Raw genomic sequence first — 21,858 nt, 5'->3', positions numbered from 1 at the left:
GAGACAACCATTTCAAATGTGTGAGGTGGGCCTCTGAAAGAAAATGTGGGTAATTGGGAGGGGGAGGCTCAGATTGTTTTCTACCTGCGAGTGTCCCCAAGGACAGGAAATAAAAGGGCCTTTTCTGTTGTGGTGCCCAGCCTTTAGAATTCTCTCCCCACTGCAGTGGAACAGGCATCAACTTTGGTGATGCTTCGGGGCCTGTTAACTAGGCATTTGCTGGTTTTAATACTTTGGTAGACTTTGTTTTTAGCATGCATTTGTAAAATTGTTCTAATGAACTCTGTACACCCCCCCCCCCCGTGATTTCGTAATGAAGGGTGGCACATAAATACTTTAATAGTCAGTGCTATACTGTAGAACAGTGGTGGGCAGACTTCAGGGATCTGCTTTGTTTTTTTGAACTAGAGGCCAGAGACCCACCAGCTGGAGTCTGGTGCAAAACATATACACTTAGAATTAAAGGATCCTGAACACAAGGATTTCTTTCTAGCATCAGAACTGAATGGAGTTCAGCTTTCCACACAACATTACACTCCTGGTTAGCCCAAGCTTTTTTCATTTCAGCAGTATAATATAGGCAGAGGAGTCATTTTGTGGTTGATGTTAAGTAGCTGGGGGTCAGAAATCCTTGCTGATCTACTGCAAAACACCCCGAGATCCAGATCTACCTTTCGCCCACCCTGTCCCTTCTCATCTTTCATGTAATGAGTGCTGTTTTATCCATAACCAAATTTATTATCTTAGGTGGTTTGAAGCATGCTCATGAAGTCCCCACTCCCTCTACTTCCCTTTGATCTGTTACCTATAGTCAGAGGTTAATAAGCACTCTTGTTCCAGTACAGGACATTTGCATAGGGGTGTTTTTTTAGGGGGGGGGAGTAATCTGTAACAAAGTTTGAAACTTCCTGATCCAAAATAAATATATTATTACTAAGGAAGTGTGGGCATGCTGGCCCATCAGTGTTTATAAAATGTATACTTCACCCTACTAATCATCAAGGGTACTCCGGTATTGCACTCACCCAACCGGGATATTCACCACAGTCATATTCAGGTTCCAGCTTTGAAGAACGAGAGTCTGGTATCTGGCTGGAAACCCAGGCAAAATTCAGCAGCCTAATCTGAATTTTAAGAGCACAGTGTCTGCTTAGATTATAGCTCAGGGAAAGCCTGGGTATTCTGCACAGGAGGATTACACATACCTGTGTAATAACCTTCAAAACGAATGGCATTCATCTGTCCTATTCTAGCAATAACATAGCAATATTCCAGTGCAGCGATTTAAAAGCATATGCAATGCTAACAGAAATTTAGTCAAACCAGCTGAAACAAATCTTGAGAGCATAGAACCCAATGTGTTCTGTGAATAAAGTTCAACCCAGAGTTATTATAAATGTGTCTTTAGCCTTAAAAGGGTTCCTTAAAAATGTATAGCAGGTACAAGAGGGGGGCAATTTTCGTTAGTACCATGTTGGGGGAGGAAAGAGTTAAACCTCACCTCCCCACGTGCTGTGGTCCCAATGAAGATCAGGCCTACCTGCACCTGCTAGTAGGTTGTCTTTTAAAGCTTGATGTGATTGCTTAGGACACATTTAGTGTCGCATCACATTTAGTCCTAAATCAGAGCTGGAGACCTGCGGCCCTTCAGATATTGAAGAACTGCTATTCCCATCATTCCTCACCACTGGCCAGGCTGGCTGGGGCTGATGGGAATTGGAATCCAATCTATGGAGGGCCATGGGCTTTCCAGCCCAACCCTAAATGAAAGAAAACAACCCTCCTGTTCACATATGGATTTATTGGATTAACATGTCAAAACAGCCTAAACATTGCAGCCTCGTTCAGCTGAATGGTTGTATAGAGCATTTACAAATGCATTCTCCAATTATGACTTTGTCACATGGGGATGGGAGAGGGTGAATGGCAATCCATGAACTATGGAGACCTGTTCTGCTAGGATTTGAAATAACATCTGGCCAATTAGCTGAGAAGGTGGAAGTAGTAGACATAATAGGCACAAGGATGGTATAGCCCAGCCTTCCCCAACCTGGTACCCTCTGGATGGTCTGGACTTCAACCTCCATCAGCCCCAGTCTGCACAGCCAATGATCAGGAATCCTGGGAGTTGCAATCCAAAACTTTTGGAGGGCACCAGGTTGGAGAATGCTGGTATAGCCTGAATCGTTTGGTTGGGAGCCAAGCCTGTTAGGGAGAATTAGATCCCACAAGCCTGTTAGGGAGAATTAGATCCCACCAGTGGATTCTGTAGCCAGTTAAAGGCTGTCAAACAATCAAATCCCTTCAGTGGAGACATGCACCTGGCAAGTCCCAACAAAGGGAAAATTGAACAGTCTAAATTAGGAGTGACATTCTATTTCTTTCACACCTACCTGATTTCAGGTGGCATCATAAGCCATTCACCTCTCCCTGTAGAATTACATGGTAGAATTCTATACTCACCAGATCTAATCTGTTCATTAATGAGTAACCAAAAACCACTACATTTTTTTTATGGAAAAACTGTCTTTGTGGATACAAAGTTGCACAGCAATTCAGGAATGTATCTAGCCTCTTAAGTGCTTAGTATTTAAATTCTTTTTTCTGTCTAGTGCAGGAGCAATATAACACACTGCATTTTTACCAAAGAACTGCTGCAACATTCAAAAACATAAAACAAACCTTGTTAAATGCAGCACCACTGGAAAAACAAAACCCTGAATAAAGATGAATTTATGAGGTGGGCAGCAGGGACGGAAGTTCAAAGGAGTGTCAAAACACCAGTTTCTCAAATGTTAGCCTAAAGTTTACAAACATCAACACTGGATATAGAATTCAGAGAAATATTGCAAGCTACATTAAAACTTAAGACACAAACACATATAACTAAATGAACTATAATCATCAGGGGGTTTAATGTACAGTTGTATTTATCATATATTCAAGGTATTTATACAATGTTTTCAATTAGTCCATTTTACTAAACGGCTTGCAGATCTTTGAAGTGTGAAGTACACCATTACGGAAAAAATCCTTATAGAGTCAATACCGTTTAATAATGACAAAACTCCTGTGTTTTTTTTTAATGAAAACAAACACTGTCAAATATGTTACATTTGTTTTGCGAATAAGCTTGTTTGCCATTCATTTGGCAATTATTGTTTGCAAGCGTTTAAAGCTTCAACTGGCAGAAAAGATGGAGAAGGCATCAGAGCAAGATGGTATTTATCTTTAAACCAACATAAACTTTGATTTCTTTATCAGTCCATAATTTTCATCTTCAACATTAGATTTCCATTTATTTGACTTTCTGTTTCTTCCTTGCTTGGAATTGTTCTGTTTTATTCTTGACAGATTTGATTAGCATTGACAATGCTGGATCTACTGACTTCTTGGCAGCACATTCCCTCTCTGCCATACTGTCTGGTCTCCCAGTTGCCTCAGTCAACCCTTGCTGTCTTCGGCGAGCTTTCTCCTCTAAAATCTTGTCCACTGCTTTGGTTTGCTTAAAGTTTGGATCTGAAGGATCCAAATTAAACAGATGGGAAGTATACATGGCTTGGAATCTGGCATCAGCAACATTTACCTGGGAACAGCAATAAAGGATGCTTTAATTGCAACAAAATGCAACAGCCTTCTGTTTTAGATAGCAGTTACCAGCCAGGTTAAGCTAAGTTAAAATAAAGCAATGTATATCATTTAGTGCAAGGGTGGGCAACCCACGCCCCTTGGCCACTTTCTGTCCAGCTCACGCATGTCCAGGAAAGACCCTCCCACTTTTCCCCGCAGCCCAGCTATTAGCAGTACTAGGAAAGGAAAGGTTCCTCCTGTGCAAGCACCGGGTCATTGCTGACCCCTAGAGGGACGCCGCTTGTGCTGGCGTTTTCATGGCAGACTATAGTGGGGTGGTTTGCCATTGCCTTCCCCAGTCGTGACTACCTTTCCCCCAGCAAGCTGGGTCCTCATTTTACCGACATCGGGAGGATGGAGGGCTGAGTCGACCTGAACCGGCTACCCGAGACCCAGCGTCCACTGGGATCGAACTCAGGTCGTGGGGAGAGTTTCGGTTGCAATACTGCCGCCTACCACTCTGCGCCACACGAGGCTCCACAGCAGTACTAGGACAGTGATCTAAATCAAACTTGCTAGGTCTGGGGAGGAGGCTTTAGCCACCCACTTGCTCAGCATCCCTGAAGCAACTGGGACTACTGCTTCCATGTGCATGTGTGAGCATGTGTATGCAATTATGTGATCGTGTATGTGGATATGTGGCTCCTCACCCACCTACCAGCAGCATATGTGGGCTGAAAAGGTTGCCGACCCTAATTTTCAGGGTGAAAATTGGTGAAGAGACATTATACCACACAGTTTCCAAGTGTATTGCAGCCACTTCATACTTACCCAACACACAAATATTCATAATTCACCATCATTTACAAAAAGCAGTGAGCATACTTAGTTTGCTGTACACTGCTTACCTAATCCGTGTACTCCCTGAAAAAAAGTACTTCTAGTTCACTTTGTATATTATAACCAACATGTTTTTCTCCTTCACAGAGACCACCACAGTGAAGGGAAAATGTGTAACACATGAAGCAGCCTTGTGTCATATGCAGAAGGGCAATTGTGCAATTCCCCCTGCACTGAGAAATAATTCCCCATTTAAAATGGAAAACACACATGTAGGCCTGCTGACCCAATGTGCACATCATAGTCCTGGATGGTGAACATGTGGCTGACCCTAAATGCAGGTGTGGGCAACTTGTGGCCCTCCAGATATTGTTGGACTGCAACTCCCTGCGAGCATAGCCAGTGGGGGACATCTGGAGGACCACAGGTTGCCCACACCAGCCTAAATGTATGGGGAAAATATTCCTCAGGAAATGCACCTCTCAGTTTGGAAACAGAGAAGTAAAGGTGAGTGTTGTCATAAAGCAGGGGTGCAGAACCTCAGGCTTGGGGGCCAAATCCAGCCCTCTAGGGGGCCACAGAAGGCCATGCCCCATGCCCCCTGCCCCTGCCCCCAACCACCAATCGTTTGGTAGTTTCCTGGCCTTTGTGCAGTTCTTCCTCCCTTCTAAAAGGTTGAAATGCCTCTCCTAAGATTTCATTACTGGCAGTAGGAGCCTTAAGCTACAATATGCTGGTAGTTTTGGTTTTTAAACCCCGCCTCCTTTGACTTCAGCCCACCCACCACTGGTACGCGGCCCCTGAGAGCTTATTTGCAATGGAATTCGGGCCTCGGACTGAAAGAGGTTCTGCACCCCAGTTGTAAAGGAACAATGTTGGTTGCAAGGAAATAAGAAAGGCATCCCCAGATAAAGTGGCCACATGAAAGGCTTTGTTGTTATTTATTCGGTCAGTCGCTTCCGACTCTTTGTGACTTCATGGACCTGCCCACGCCAGAGCTTCCTGTGAAAGGCTATATATGCATAAAACAGTGAGAGAAAGAGCGCTTGCTTGCAAAGGACTGTGTGGATATGCATATAGGTTGACAAAACCAAGTGGGTGAGAATCAGATCCAAAGAGGGGAAAGATTTCAAGCTTGGGTACATCTTCCCCAACTCCAAAATTGCAATTTATTCATCAGATATGCAATTACTATGGGCAGTAGTTTTTACCAAGCCAAAGACTGGGCAATGATTAAGGCAACTGCTTATACGCTATCCACCTCTTGCAGACCAACTATTTTGTGTTATTTTTTGTGCAAAAATATTTCGTGCAGTGTGTTACATGTACCTCAAAATGCAAGGGCAAAGGAAGAATATTCAGCTCTCCCCCATATTATAGAGAAAGCAAAAGCTTTTCTTTCATTCTTGGAAGAAAGCATTATTTGGGCCTTAAGTGAACACAACACAATAGCAGATAAACCCGTAAACACAAAAAGGGATGCAAAACTTCGGCAATTCCTAGCGCAAAATTCATGGTTTGGAACTCAATCTTTCAACTGTCCCTTTTGAAAGAATGGTGAAAATGTGCGTTCGTGTAAATGACAATGTAGCTATTGATCTACCGTAACTCAAACTGACCAGCATTTTCATTACATTTCAGAAGTAGGAAGCCCACAGTGTTACCTGGAAGTCATCTGTCAGCAGTTCCTTCTTTTTCATTAATAGCTTTTTTTTCTTTTTGCTCAGGTTCTGCTGTTCCACTATCTTGTCATAACTGAAGTGTCTCCTTTCATCCTCCTCCTCATCCATCACCAGCAGAGCCATTTCAGCCTGTTACAATCAGAAGAGATAGGATCTGTTTGCACAACATTTCACAGAATATGGGTTGCAGATGTTTCTGTGTCTCATCTGAAGACAGAGTTGCTAATGCACAACAGGAACAGCCGTAACTGCCTATCGTTTACAAAACATTTTTTATTGGCAAGGAGGAGAGCACTTTATAATAAAAGCAAAGGCAATTAAGAGAATCACTCTCACTTCAATGAGGCTAGATAAGTATTCTTAGGCTGATCACTGTGATTCATTTGTTACACTTATATCCCATTCTTCCTTTGGGAAGCTTAGTATGGCTTAGATAGGGCTCCGGAGGCAGTTCCCCCCCCTGAAACTGAGCAGACTGAATTCCTCAGCTTTAATGCTGTAGCCTCATTGCATGCCCCTAGAAATAGACCATTCTCTGAGTGATATTAAAGTGATGCATACCATCCTCAAATATACAAGCTTCATACATCGTATAGCTCTATACATGGGAGAGAATCATGGGTTCACACACAAGCATGTGTACCATATTACATGCTACCCAGATATGGTATATGTGGCATTTCACACATGATGGAGGATAAATGGTGAGCCCAAGAATAGCTCTTATAGCCTATCGTGCATGGGCTACATGTTGTGGGAACAGTTTGAACCAACCCAGAGATCACACTCATGAGAGGTAGGGAAGGCAAGGGATTTATGGCATAGCAGGCGCAAGGTTGTACTGCATCAAATACAGTTATATGTTTCAAGCAGTTGTCTGGTTTTCCATTCTATTTTAGCATAACTTTCTTCTGTCAGCCAACCATCAGATCTCATTAATTCTCAAGGTCTTAAAAAGGAAGACCATATTTTTTTAGGAATGTGAAAACGGCACGCATCTAGGACCACATGTCCACAGTTCAAGCAGCTGTTTGCTCACAGTAGAACCAAACTTGCACATCAAAAGGACTTTGAGTTGAGCTTTTGAACTCTACATTAAAAAGGAAACAATTAAATAGAAAGATCTCAGAATCCAGCTCTGAACTGACCGGGCCTCTTGTTATTTTCAGCTCAAGGTGAGCAAAGGAGTTTTGTTTTACAAAAAGGATAAAATTACTCCCACTGTTGTAAAATGGTAGTAACAGGCAGGAGAGATAAAATACAAGTCATATTTTCAATATATAAATAAAAATTCACTCGCAGAATTGCAAGAGGTCTACCAGCTATGTACACAACACCCAAAAGCCACAAGGATGAGCACAACTGACAGCACATAAATCCCACTGAAGGGTTATTCACAGCTTTGGCAAACGGAGCACATTTTGAGTGAAGGACTAAATAACCATCACCTCCATGTGCTCAATGTGGTAAACAGGTCTACATCCCTATGGCATACAATATTTACTACTGCCCATGCCCCCAACGTCAGTAAAAACTGTACAGCTGTGGCTCATGCACAGAGAGATGTGCTTCGTTTGCTACACTGATGCCAAACATGTGGAGATGGTGAAGATAGAGGCAGGAAGGGCAAGTGAGCAGTCCCTTGCTCCCTCTGCATTTATTTTACACAGTTTGCCAAAGGTGTGAATACATCTTGAAATAAACGAAACTTGAACAAGGAGAATTGTGTATGGTCATACTGGCAACCTATTCCTTTTGATAAAATATGCTTTGCAAAAGTCCCAACAAAGGTTAATGAAACTCCACTCATTTTTAGTACTCAAGTCATTTTAAGTACTGAAGTCAGGAGCAGAGTTTACCAAAACAATTGTAAAAATTTCAAAGGACAACCAAATGTGTGCCCTGCCTAGAGACGAAGACAAGAAAGCCTGCTATATTGATACAATTTCTGACTGGTGTTTAACTGTCGATTTAAACATTACAGCCAACATGTGGAAACAGCTAAAAAACAATCGCATGCAGCAGGCATAGTATTTAAAAGCTGTTTTGTGTCTGCGTTGTCCCAAACATATGCAGCATTCCCACATGGCAAGACACCATGTGGAGTGCCATTATGGGGAAGAACTTTCCGGTGGCATCTACATGGAGGCTGTTATGTATAAATCTATTCAGACTGTTTGGCGGAATCCTTGGAACATGTTGCAAGCACTGACATTTCAGAGCCATGAAGGAGGAAGGCTGAGGAGTTTCCTCAAAAGGTAGACCAGATGTAGCCCCAACTCATTGTTGTCAACAAGACTTGCCCATATTGCATACTACAAGGGCCCTGTGGCACAGAGTGGGGCCACCCTAGGATCAATGTATTGAGGCCTCAGATGAGGAACTGCTTACCATTCTCTCTCCCACTGCTATGAACAGACACACCACTTGTGAAGACTAAGATGGGGGGTGGGGTAGGAATAAAGCTTTTGAGGGATGCTGTGGAAAATACCAGATTCATTAAGACCGTGAACTAAAAATGGTGGCATTCACATGCACGAGTATGTGGAGAAAATGCAAATGTCCCTTTCTCTGCACAGAGCAGACTCTGACTGTGGTGCTACCAGGGAGTTCTGTAACTGTTCTCTCTTCCATAACTGGAGAAGAGGATCATATTTGTATAACCCAATCTGATGAGTCAGACCCAGCCTGCTGTTGCACAGATCTTTGGGGAGAAACCAGTGTTAGCTATGCCATCTTCTGACAAAATGCCTTGTGCTTTCCCACATCTGCCTCCCCAAAGACTTGTGTATTATCAGCATTGGCCTTAATACAAAAACTGGTTCATGGCTTTCCATCCTCTTCACACCTTCCACCATTTGGACATGGATCTGTCAAGATGACAGAAGAGAGCAGTGCTACAAATCTCCTCGTATGAAGTGCCATGCAGGCTGCTGTCCTCTTTGCTTTCCTTTTCATTTGCTCCTTCCTCCTTTGATTGGGAAAAGTAGGCAGCACAGCAGAGATCTGGTTAGAGAGCTATACAGCCAAGCATGTCCTACTGGTATCCTTCAGAGTAGCTAGCTCCTAGCATTAGTGCTCACCATTTTATTCCTCACCACCACCTCATTGCTAATAGCCCTTACATAAATACAATGGCTGGTTATACTTACTTGAAAACAAGTGCATTTATTTATTTTACTTTTTAAAATCCTCTGTGAATGAGAATAAAAACAAATGTTTTAAAAATAAAACACTGAAGTGAGTGATTTATCAGGGAGCAGCTAATCCTTTAGCACTGCTGAAGCCAACACAGGTGCTGACCTCATCAGTGCCTGGATGGGAGATTACCAGCAACTCCCACATATGCCACTATTGCGCTTTCTAAAGGAATACCAAGATGTAAGCCTTATTTTTTTAAAAGTCAATAATAAAACAAAGAAACAGTTTGAAACTGGTCACTGAAAAGGTTGCCAATCTCACGTTTTATGAATGCCCTCTTTACTATTCGTAGATCTGAAGCTTTAATGTTTAGTCTTCATGTTTAAGGTAAGTGTACGAAACCCCTTATGCACAGAATGCCTGCTCTGTTCACCACAGACAACTCCCAAATAATGTTAAACAAACCCATTTGTGGAATTACATTGCTATGCCTAATCTTAATAATATTTGAGCACGTTCTCCTCTACCTTATGCTGCTCTGTGTCATCTTCCTTTTCCTGGGCATTTTCTTTATTCTTGTTCTTCTTATTCAGACCTGTTCATAAACACAAATAAAAATAATTATTAAAATATGCAGGACTAACGATATCAGGGAGACTACAAGAAAGTGTGTTCTCTCTCCGCCAACACCACCCACACCTTCTGAAATGCCAGCTGCAAAATGACAGTGAAATGTATTTGAGGAAAATCAGTCATAAATCAAATGATCTCCACAGAAAATTATTTAGTCGGGGTCTATTTCAGTTGTGAGCAAGTAGAGGGAGGTATTAAAGGAGTCTGGACATCTTCTCCAGCTTCTCCTTCATTGATACGAGAGCCCTGAGAGCCACTAGAGAGACTCAACTACCATTCCTCTGTTCTTTCCCCAGGAAAAGTGCTATATAACATATTAATCATCATGCTGCTCACAATTACTTCTAAAGCACTAAGATTTGAAGTACCGCAGGTGATGTTCCTATTATGCATTATGCATGGGGGATTGTTTGCTTCCTGCTTCCAGCAACAGTCCCCTGGGGGCCCCTCTGGAGTGGCATCTCATTGAGATGTTGCTACCAAAACAAAATGTCACCTCCCCCCCCCCCAATGTAAACATGGAAGTACATTTGGACTGGTGGAGGATCGTGGCCATTGAGTAACTGGATTTTTAAAAATTTTATACTAATCCAAAATACAGTGGAATTCTGTTCCCTTCCCTCCCACTCTCCTTTCCATGCCCCCTTGTCTGTCTGTCTGTCTGTCTGTCTGTATTTCTGTGTGGCTGAACTATATATTCTTAAGTAGACACTAGCTGTTGATAAGCAGGTAGGACTATTGTTGAGGATGAAGTAGGGGTAATTTGAGGATGGGTTGGGGATACTGGCTGGTGTTATTTCTTTCTATTAAAAAAAACTTACATATAAACAAAATACAGTGGAATTCACTTCTGAATCAATTCAGAATTGCAGTACACAAAACAATGCCTCATGAACAAGCATTTTCTCAAAGCTTTCATTATTCCCCAATCCTAAGTACAGAACAGGCTTCCTAGCTGATAAGCAGTTCTCCCTCTGTCCATTTTCATCAAATAGGCTGCTCCACCTGCTTGAACCAGCGAGGTGCCAATCAAAAATACTCATGGTGTAAATACACTTAATTTTGCCTAAAGAGGTCCATGCAACTCAACGTCAAGTTTCCCCATTGCCCCTAAACATTCAGGTGTCTGGTTCAAAGCTTAAAGGGCCCTCTGTTACATCACAGTAGACAAGCTAATGGCAGCCAGAGGGTGTGCAACACTGAGTCCTGCCTCAGGCACTCTGGTATAGGTAAAGTGACAGCAGAGCAATGTCTTCCAGCCATGCCCACTAATAAAACCAGCAATTAAACCATTATGGATGTGCACACAAAAATATTAACCTCAGAACCATCCTAATTTGGCTCAGATAGGGGAACACCTTGACTCAATGTTTGGACTGATATCATGCTTTACTCTGGATCTGAGATGGAGGTTATCTTACCTAGTTTTCCAAAGCCTCAGATTGACTAAAATGGGGGAAAAAATCAACATATGCCTATAACCTCATTTGTGGGGCATAATTCAATGAAATTTGAGATCATAGTAGTGCCTTCTGAGGGAATGAAGCTTACCGCTTTCAGACAAATAGGTGTAGGTATGTTTTAATTGAGGTGTTATTGTTTTTAAGTTTGATGCCTATCATTCCCTGTAGCTTTGTGGGCAATTTACTTGAACATGTCACACAATGTCCTGCATTGAGCAGGGGGTTGGACTCGATGGCCTTGTAGGCCCCTTCCAACCCTACTATTCTATGATTCTATGAATGTATAGTTGGCCCTAAGTAAGTTCCCTGCAAAATTTCAGAAGGATGTGTGCAGGGATTAGGGAGCTATGAATAAGGACAGCTTGAGACTTTACATCTTTTTTTGTTTTCTGCTCACTCAAACAGCTTCTGATATGTTTGTTCTACATCCAAAAAGCACTGTGACTGAAAGTAAGAGGAGAGGCTTGGTAAAGACATTCCCTGATTGGAAGCTAGAGGTGTCAGTGTCATAAATGCACCCCCTCCTTTCCCATCTTCCTGGCATTTTCAATTTATGGTGAGCTTGGAGGAGGTCATAGATATGTATCAAATAAAAAAAAAAAACAGCTTAGAACCCCTTCTAAGGTTCTAAGGTAGCTCCTAAGTCTTGGAGCAATCCCTGTTGACCTTGGATTATGAGGTGGTCCAAACACCTCTGAGTTGGATATCCTCACCTCGAATTCATACCTCATCTGAGGTGAATGGACAGCCTGAGATACCATACTGAACATTAAAGAGCAAAACCATTGCTCCAAAAACAAGCAAACCCAGACTTTTAACCGATTTGAAATGGGCTCAGATTTTACCAGTAGTACATGTTGACCAAAATTGATAATTGTTAATATGCAGCAGTAGAAATAATTTAAGAGAAAACGCTAACCTCAGTCTCCTTAGTTAACAAGGCAGAGTCAAGGAAACAATATAAATAAAAAAGGGAAGAGACCCCTATATCTGCTGTGATAGAATTTCCATTGCTAAGTATTTCTACAAGATGCAGCAATCAAGAGGGGGGAAAACAGGGACAAATGCTGTAGGGAAATAGCTACAGAAGAATACCACCACTAGCTGTGAGAAACTAGGAGGAAAAGTGATAGAAGACAGAAGAAATTGGAAAGAAAGAGAAGGGAGGCACAGGATCAGCTCAGGAATTTTCTTACCGTGACACAACAAAAATGAAAAGGAATTGAATAATGGAGTCTTTACTAAAACGTCACACCACACGCCAGCCACAGAATAGTGGATGTACAAAATCTTGGAACACTGATATTTAAAGGCTGCCAAATCAGAAACAGATACAAGAACACCTTCCTGAACTTCAACACACAGACCATGGAGATCTGCATTGAGACATAACAGCTTAGAACCTGAGAAGCGCTGGTGGAACTGAGTGGGCAGAAGGTGACTTTCCCACCCCCATCTCCCCTAAGCAGCCCCACAAAAAGCCTCTGAGAGACCCTAAAAGGCAGCCCCAAATATTTCAAATAAATACTTGCAGTGATTGGGCATGTTTTTATTTCTAAATTCCAGATCCAAACAGTACACTAATATACAGTTCCCCAAAGGTGCTAGTTAAGATAAGGACAACTGTCATCTTTGGGGTGGGGGGATGGAATTCTTTTTGATGAAACTGTTTTGTGTGCTGCACATACTCTGGAGTAGATCCCAAAAAACATGGTCAAAGGAGTACTTGAGATAAGCACATCTCTACAATCATGTGCAGTATCCATTATGTAAAAGCTGCTTTGCTTGTCAAGCAGACAGAACTCATTCTAACCAATTGCTCCAACAAACTTGTTTTTCTATGAGAGCAGTATAAAAAACACCTACGGCATGAAACATTTTGGAACAACCAAACCACAACGTTGTCTGCGTTTCCAGGAATCAAAAGCGAACAACAATCAAATTCATCATCTTATAAAAACTGTTCAGGTATGATAAAAAGCAGAATATCTTAAGTATACATAACAACTCCAATATTCATTCACTTCTAGTTTGTATGAACAGAGTTTTATAGGCCTATCAGGCCCAATTAATCTCAATTTGTTTTCCATCAGCAGCAGCCAGTAGGAAATATTCATTCTATCTTCTGCTGAAAAAACAAATTTACTACTGAAAAGTTAATAATCTAGCTTGGAATAGTCAATGAAGGAATTTTACAGCAGTGCCTTGGAGCATGGCTCAACCAATTCTCTCCTATTTTGCTTCCAAATGATTATTGTGAAACCATAACATGTGCCTAAACATTAAATGAAACCTTTCATATACTGTTAGAAAGAAATTCAAAATGTAGCGCTTGACTTGAATTAGTAGCTGCAGGTACACAAGTTCTAGTGTCAGTGCTCAATGCTGTAGAACCTAAGGGGTGTAGGTTTAGGGCAGTATCCAACACTCCCCTTGCATAGTGGGAAAGACTGCTAGCGCAACGGGAAGCTTGTGCTTAATAGTGCAACCAGAAGCTAGCGCAAACTAGTGCTTCTGGAATGGGACAAATCAGTTGACCTTGCGGAAGGGAGCTCCGATGACCCATCCTGTTCCGGAAACGCTAGTCTGAGCTAGCTTCCAGGGTTGTGCTATCAAGCAAAGGCTTCCCATTGCACTAGCAATCATTCCTGCTAGCGCAACATGCTTGGCACTGGCGGACTGCCAGTTGTCCCAAAACTTTCAGGAACTCTAAACTAGCTGCATGACTGCCCAAAAGGGCTTTGACTTTTTTTAAACAGCCATTTTAAACATCAAGCCAATCTATGGCACAACAAATTGCTTTAGAAATCTGGGGGCATTTCCAAAGCAGTTTATGGAGGAAGCACAGAGGGATGCTATTCAAAGAATTGTTGTGGCCTTCACTGTCCTGAATGATTTCAACAGTAATTTCTTATCAGTGTTATAATTTGTTATTTCAGTGCAACGTAGTACAATACCTATCAAGCTCAGAGGATAAATTAAGGAGAATACAAGTAGATACCTTTGACACTTTTTTCATTGTCAAATGAACACAAGAAACTGCTTAGGTGTAAATTAGGCAGACAGTGGTCTAAGCACCAGGGGTGGAGGCAGGTTCTTTAGAAGAGGGCTAGGGGCTAAACTAGTAGGCATTTCTCACTTCCTCCCTAGAACTAGTTGCTACTGACAATCTTCCTCAGCCAAAAAACTATATCCCCAAACTAGCTGAGTACTGCAATGTAAACATCTTGCATTCAAAACCTCCAGTGTGGTGCGTCTAAAGTTGTGGAGAACAGAACTCTGCAAACTAGATACTCTAACCTAATTCCCCCTTTTCCTACAAACACCCCTCCTTCCCCCTGAAAATCTGGTTTGGAGCAAGGGCTGCAGGGCAGAAGGGAAATAAGAAAAATCCCCCTGCCTTTGCAGGGGTTGCGAAACTTGCAGGAGTTTTGTAGGCCTCCGTGATATACACACACTGAACCACTTGACTAAGGAGGGTTAAGATGCCGTCCTTCCCTCTAACTTTGTATATTATGCACAGTGACAAAGACTGCTGGACCACTCTGTCCTGCAAGGATAAATTCTAAAAGCTGTGGCAGACTTTCTTGCTAGGTTACTTAAGGCAGAATATCAGTAGGATTAGGTCATGCTCCTTATGGAGCCATATCTTAACCTTGGGAAGAAAGGACAGGTTGAGCAACGTCAGAACCCTACTATCGTGGAAAAGGCAAAAAGCTGGTTCAGCCAAAAAAGTGGTCAGCTCCAAAATCCTGTAAGCCAAAGTGATAGCCACTGGAAAAGTTGCCTCAGCATACAGACAGAACAATGAAACCTCTTTTAGAGGTTCAAAGGGTGTTCTTGGCTGGGGCCTAGTTTACTAAGTTCAGCTTCTGGGTGGGAAAACCTTTGGACAACAGGAGGGGCCAGCAACATGACCATCCTAGTTAAACACCTAACACAAAGGGGAACCCCTTGCACTGTTGATGGGATAAAACCTAACCCCATCCCCCTAACTGAGCTGAATGTTAAAGCTATCCTGGAAAATTCTACAACTGTAGGTTCCAAGAAAGGCTCCCAGTGTGGCTGGTCACCTCCTAATGTAGACTGCAGTCTCCCAGATCCAGGCTCTGTCTACTCAACCAAACGGCCTGAACATCTGTCATGCCCTTGATGTGCAGGTGACACAGGTGACCCCATGCTGGTGGCCCTTGATGATACAAAGAGTCACCTTCTCAGCCTACTTGAAGAACAGGTTGGCTTTCCTGTGGAATGCCAGAGATCTGAATTCCTGGCTGTGATTAGATGTTAGTATGGATGGAGGGCCAAATGAAGGTGATGGAGGTGCCACCTGACCCAGTATAGCAGGCCCATGCTGGGCACTAGCATTCCAAGCTGGGCAGAAAGCACGGTGAGCTAGCAGGTCATTACTCTTTTGAGCTGGTAAATGAGCCATCTCAGCCTTTCTACCCACTCCTCTGATCTGCACAGATCATGCTCATCTTGTATCGTGCTCTATTTTCAATTTATATTTAACACACACACACACACCACACATACCCATAAACACTCATCCAAAACACAGAAGTCAAAATCCCATACCCCATCTCTCTCAGCATGACACACGAGTATGTCAGCAGCTAACAGCTAACCAAATCAAGAAGGAAACTCATAATGAGCTTACCATAACGGTGTGCATCGGCACTCTCATCTAAAACATTTAACAAAGGAAAAACTGGTATTCAAATCTGGACAGGATTTTCATCCTTGGGCCATTAGCTGCCAGGGCAAAGGATAGCTCAGGAACTCCACTTGTTTAATGCTTTAATTTCCTGCAGGTAACATTATGTTGGGCAGTATCTAGTGGGGTTCTTATGCCTCCGCCGATTCCCTTCCGCGAGCGCACAAGCAGGAGCCACTGCTTACACAAGGGAGATTCAGCATTTACTAGAGGAAGCCCTGAAAAGTTTCGGCTCGTTTCTGGAAGGAGACAGGTTAGCGGAACTCCCTTATGTAAGCTCCGCCAACCAGCCTCTTTCCAGAAACGAGCATTTCCACTTGTTTGGGGTTGCCCCCAGAAGTACTAAATCGCCTAAGCACTCCATTGGATATTGGCCATTAGTTTGCAAGCTGAGCTGAAGACCACGTATGTCTCCATCATCTCCCCTTAAAAACCAGCAACATTTCCCTCCCTATTGGCAAATTAAAACTGCTCAACATTCCTGCTCCTCCCATTCTGGAAACGCTCCTCCTGTTTTGGAAATACTCCTCCCTGAACACTTTACTGGGCACCTGCTCCAGCAGGCTATGTTACAGAGGATGCAACTTCTCATACTTTTTTTTTGCACCTGTTCTACTAAAGGTCAAGAGAAAGATGGACTCTCTAATTTTCCTTTCCTGTCTTCCCAGTTTCTCTAGCTCTGCTCAGGTCAGAATTTCCGTTAAGGATTATAGCAGGGGTGAGGAACCTCTTTTCTGTTCAGAGCTGCATTGCCACAGGGGTAATCTGTTGGGGACTGCATACCAGCAAGGGGGTGGGGGAAGTAGGGCCAAAGGTGAGCAGGCCACTTTCTCACCCCTCTCTCTTTCTGCCATCCCCTTCCTCCAGTTATTTCTGCCCTATCTGCCTTTCAAGGAGACCATGAAGAGCAAGGCAACAAAGCATCTGCATCCCAACTGAAGACAAAAGTGCCACTCTGACTGGAAATCCTCTATCTAGTCAGTACTACTCAGTATATCGCACAAGAGGGGATCCCTATAGACACCCATCAAAAAACTAACAATGAAGTAGTATACAAACCATCCCTATTTTATTTTTGCTTTAAATCTGCATACATGCCATCACTGAAGAAAAAGCACTACTTCAGGAATAGAATATAAAAAAATCAATAAAATAAGAATTGCCTTGCTGGATCACATCAAATTCTCCATCTATTTCAGCATTCCTTCTCCAGCTGGTGGCTGGTCAGGGGCCAACAGGAAATTCATAAGCAGGGCACTATGAAGATAGCCATCCCATTTTTGTCCTTAGCCTCTGAAAATCAGTGATAAATTGCCTCTAAATATAGAGGTTCTGTTTTTACAAACCACAGCTATTAAACATTTAGAGACCTATCCTCCCTGAGTATGTCTGATCTTTTTTAAAAAGCCATCTAAGCTCATGACCATTACAGTACCCCACAGAAATGAATTCCGTTACACAGCTTCATGAAATGCACTTTGCCACTATTTTCATTGGATGATGCCAACTTCATGAACCAAGACTCATTTCTATCTATTCCTTTTTTACAGTGTTCAAGTCATATATCCCCATTTCCAGTTCTTTTTTCCAAACTAAAAAGCTCCAACAAGCATTTCCTTATAAATATAACATGCTCCATTCACTGTTCATTTTAATTGCCCTTTTCTGTACCTTCTCCAGCTTTACAATAGCCTTTCTGTGACAGTGAACAAAACTGCATCTAAGATTTACAGAACGGAATTATATTTTCCATTTCTTTCCTAACAATTCTCTCTCTGCTGCAGCACACTGAGACATGATTCACTGAGCTTTCTACAATGACCCCAGATTTCTTTCCTGTATGGTTACAATCTGCTTCCAACTTCATCAATATAGACAGTTAGAACTTTTTTTGGTCCTGAACATCTGTCATGCCCTTGATGTGCAGGTGGCACACGTGACCCCATGCAGGTGATATGCAGGTGACCCTTGATGACACAGAGAGTCACCCTCTGTTACTGAACCCCTTCTTTCCTTCTGTTGCCCTGTCACCATGTTTAGACCATAAGTGCCTTTTGGAACTTATTCACATTCTGCTTCAGATTTTACTGTCCCAATTTATTTTGTATACCCAACAAATTCCTTCTCCCCACTCCCAGCAATTCCAGATCATTTGTGTACATGAAATAGCAGCAGTCCCAATACACATAATTGGTGGGGGCCCCACAATATATTCCTGCATTGCAAAACTGTCCCTTTATTCCTATCATCTACCTCTTGCCTTTAAACAAGTAACCGGTTGTTACAAGGGCCCATCTTCATAATAGTTGTGAAGTTTCTGTAGGGGCCTTTGTCACAAGTTGTTTGAAAATCTAAGTATGTGAAATTGACTGGTTCACCCTTAACTACACAGAACAGCAAAAAAGACGTCTAACCTATTTTGCCAAGTTCCTCAGCAAAGTATGGGTCATTCAAATCAACATCAGATGGGCATTCATCCTCAGTCAGTATTTCCTCAGCAGCATCCTGAAACAAAACACATTGCATTCCCATTACTAAACACTAGTAATGTGTTAGTAATACAAATAAATATCATATAAAACACAAAGCTGCCAAATATAAGTTTCAAGTAGTAACCTCAGGGCACAGACTTGTAGCACAGGAAGAAAGTGATTTAAAACAACTGCTTTCACTGAAATCAACAAAGCTATAGGAAGCATCAATATGGGCTTCACAAACAATTCCATGTACAACCATGAACACACACACAAATCTCAACACTGTATTAACCTTTGGATGACTGATACTAGTGAGACATTTCCAGCCTCTCCCTATTAATATGAAGATGTACAGTTCTAAGGCAAATGGTTTCTAACAGTAAAACTCAACCTGGCACCTTCCAGACCAGATGGACTACAACTCCCATAATCCCCAGCCAGCATGGCCATGTGTTAAGGTCCAACACATTTGAAGGGCACCAGGCTGGGGAAGGCTGATTTACAGTCAGGGCCAGAAATATTGGAACAAGGATAACTGTTTTGGCAGTTGGCCCCTACACCACCACATTGAAGTTGAAAGGAAACACACCCAGATGGGAGCGAAGTCAGGACTTCCAGCTGTAATTCAAGGGGGTTGACAAAAATGGGGCACTAACCATTCGGAAAGGACAGCCAGTGGCATACACACCCATCGCTGGTGGCTCATAAGTAATGGAACAAACCAACATCATTTCAAATTTAAGAATCGCCTTTAATACCTGGATGAAAATTCTTTGCAGTCGATGACTGCCTGAAGTCTGGAATGCATGGACATGACCCAATGCTGAGTTTCCTCCCTCGAGATGCTTTGCCAGGCCTTTACTGCAGCTGCCTTCGGCTGCTGCTTGTTTGGGGGTCTTTCTGCCTTCAGCCTTGTCTTCAGTAAGTGAAAAGCATGCACTATTGGGTGGAGATCAGGTGACTGACTTGGCCATTGAAGAACATCCCATTTCTTTGCCTGGAGAAAGTCTTGGATAGCTTTTGCTGTATGTTTTGGGTCATTATCCATCTGCAATATGAAGCGGCGTCCCATCAGTATGGCAGCATTCGGCTGAATCTGAGCAGAAAGTATATACACTTCAGAATTCATCCTGCTGCTTTTGTCAGCAGTCAGGTCATCAATAAACACCAGTAACCCAGTTCCATTGGCAGCCATACATGCCCATGCCATAACACTGCCTCCACCATGTTTAACAGATGATGTGGTCTGCTTTGGATCATGAGCTGTTCCTTTCCTTCTCCATACTTTTCTCTTCCCATCATTCTGGTACAAGTTAATCTTGGTTTCATCAGTCCAAAGAGTCTTATTCCAGAACTGGGCAGGCTTTTTTAGGTGTTTGCTGGCAAAGGCTAATCTGGCCTTTCGGTTCTTGAGCATTACCAGTGGTTTGCACCTTGATGTGAAGCCTCTGTATTTACATTCATAAAGCCATCTCTTGACTGTAGATGTTGACAATGACATGCCTACCTTCTCAAGAGTGTTCTTGACTGGCTAGATGTTGTGAAAGGGTTCCTCTTCACCATAAGCAGAATTCTGCGGTCATCCACTTTCCATGGTTTTCCAGGCCTTTTGCTGTTGCTGAGCTTGCCAGTTCATTCCTTCTTTTTCAGGATGTTCCAAACCATTGTGTTGGCCACTCCCACTGTTTTTGCTCTCTCTCTGATGGGTTCATTTTGTTTCCTCAGCCTAATGATGGCCTCTTTCACTCGCATGGACACCTCTTTGGACCTCATGTTGGGAGTTCCAGTGAACAGCTACCAAATGCAAATGTAACACTCAGAACCACCTCCAGGCCTTTTCTCTGCTTGATTGGTCATGGGGTACCCAGGAAACAGGCCACACCTGGCCATGCAGCTGCTTGTCAGCCATTCGTTCCAATACTTATAAGCCACCAACTATGTGTGTGTGTGTATGCCACTGGCTGTACTTTCTGAATGCTAGCGCCCCACTTTTGTCAATCTCCTTGAATTACAGCTGAAAGTCCTGACTTCACTCCCATCTGGGTGTGTTTCCTTTCAACTTCAATGTACAGAGGCCAACTGCCAAAACAGTTATCCTTGTTCCAATATTTCTGGCTCTGACTGTATATTACACTACCTGTTGGCGTTATTCATATATGAGGATTCTGATTGCCTTTCAACAGAAAGAACATATAAGGTCATGGGCATAATCGTGTATAAATTTTGTTCTTTTACAGTTGATAAAGAATACAAATCTCGCTTGGAAGACATTTGCCTGGTTTGTACCTTTTCCTTAAAAAGTCACAGCCTCTTTCAGGGAAGTATGTAGTCTCTTCCTTAAAGAGACCACATACTTTATGACTGGCGATGTTCTTGATATACGTTGGTCTCTTCTATTCACCTTGGGAGTAAACATGACCCCATCAGATGTCTTGAAGACTATCTGGAAGGTGTTTCATATGGAAATGTGTGGTAAAGATGCATTATCAGAGTGAATGCCCTGGGACATGCCTTTGTAGAAAATTGAACCGGATTCTGATGACAGATTTTGATCATTTCTGGAGTGAAATGCCTAAGCAAAATATACATCTTCAAAGAAAGAATTTTCAATAAAGCCATTTCAGTTCCCCAAGAGAGAGTGTGGCATGCTTTGTCAATTTTGATTAGAAAGATTGGTAACTGCACAGTTCAAGGGAAGCAAAGAACAATGAAGGCTTGATAGCTTATTTATTCCAGAATATAAGCCACTTAAGGCCAAACCCCATCAGGTTGCCACCCACTATATGGAAGCCTCCAGTCTCAGAGGCTTCTGAGTTTCCTATGCCCTGCCGGGCCCTGCCAGCAGTACAGGAGGAGCAACAGAGATAATTTTTGCCTCTGTCCTCTTTTTTTTTTTTTTTACTTTTTCCTCTAGTTGGGCCTCTGAACCCACCTAGAGAAGCCGTGCTGCCAGGGGCAAGAGTGGGGCCGGGGCCAAACAGGCCACAGGATTTTGCAGATACCGTCTTCTCCCCTCCCCACCCACCAGAACACCTTTTTCACCTCTAAGAGGTCATCTGAGGTCACCTTTGAAATCTCAGAAAGCAGGCGCCACAGTTCTTTTCATGGCAGCTGTGTGGGGGTAGAGATGGGAAGGATCACATCTTGAAGACCCCTTCCTGAAGTCGTAGCCAACGCTCCTGGCCTTAACCAAAGAGCCGCTAGATGGGCAGAGCGAGAAAAACAAATATGCCTCAGCCCAAGAACTTCATCAAAAGTAGTTGCCCCTGACGAAGCAGTATGGTGGAAGCTTCCTTGGAGAGTAGCTGGCGACATACGTTCTTTGAATTATG

The 21,858-nt window shown here is 42.7% G+C and overlaps 1 protein-coding gene across 19 annotated transcripts in view; it reads right to left on the bottom strand.

The window, feature by feature from the left end:
- Window positions 1-1,782: 1,782 nt before the first annotated feature.
- The window catches only part of ESF1 (ESF1 nucleolar pre-rRNA processing protein), a 51,686-nt gene continuing 31,610 nt past the window's right edge, over window positions 1,783-21,858 (bottom strand). For 17 of the 19 annotated variants that reach the window (XM_084824339.1, XM_084824255.1, XM_084824302.1 and 14 more), the window contains 4 exons: window positions 18,464-18,554; window positions 9,761-9,828; window positions 6,075-6,221; window positions 1,783-3,586 (listed from right to left, as the gene is read on the bottom strand). In XM_084824339.1, the coding sequence (XP_084680465.1) occupies window positions 3,299-3,586; window positions 6,075-6,221; window positions 9,761-9,828; window positions 18,464-18,554 (594 nt within the window). In that variant the 3' untranslated portion in view covers window positions 1,783-3,298. Of the gene's footprint in view, window positions 3,587-6,074; window positions 6,222-9,760; window positions 9,829-17,217; window positions 17,343-18,463; window positions 18,555-21,592; window positions 21,727-21,858 lie in introns of those variants that run through there. The other 2 variants (XR_014786315.1, XM_084824364.1) reach the window with 2 other exon arrangements.

Source organism: Heloderma suspectum, chromosome 1 (assembly GCF_057233095.1).
Source record: "Heloderma suspectum isolate Gila_16-S chromosome 1, 16-S_ref, whole genome shotgun sequence".
In the NCBI taxonomy this organism is placed as follows: domain Eukaryota; kingdom Metazoa; phylum Chordata; class Lepidosauria; order Squamata; family Helodermatidae; genus Heloderma; species Heloderma suspectum.
This window is presented reverse-complemented; position numbering and strand designations above follow the sequence as displayed.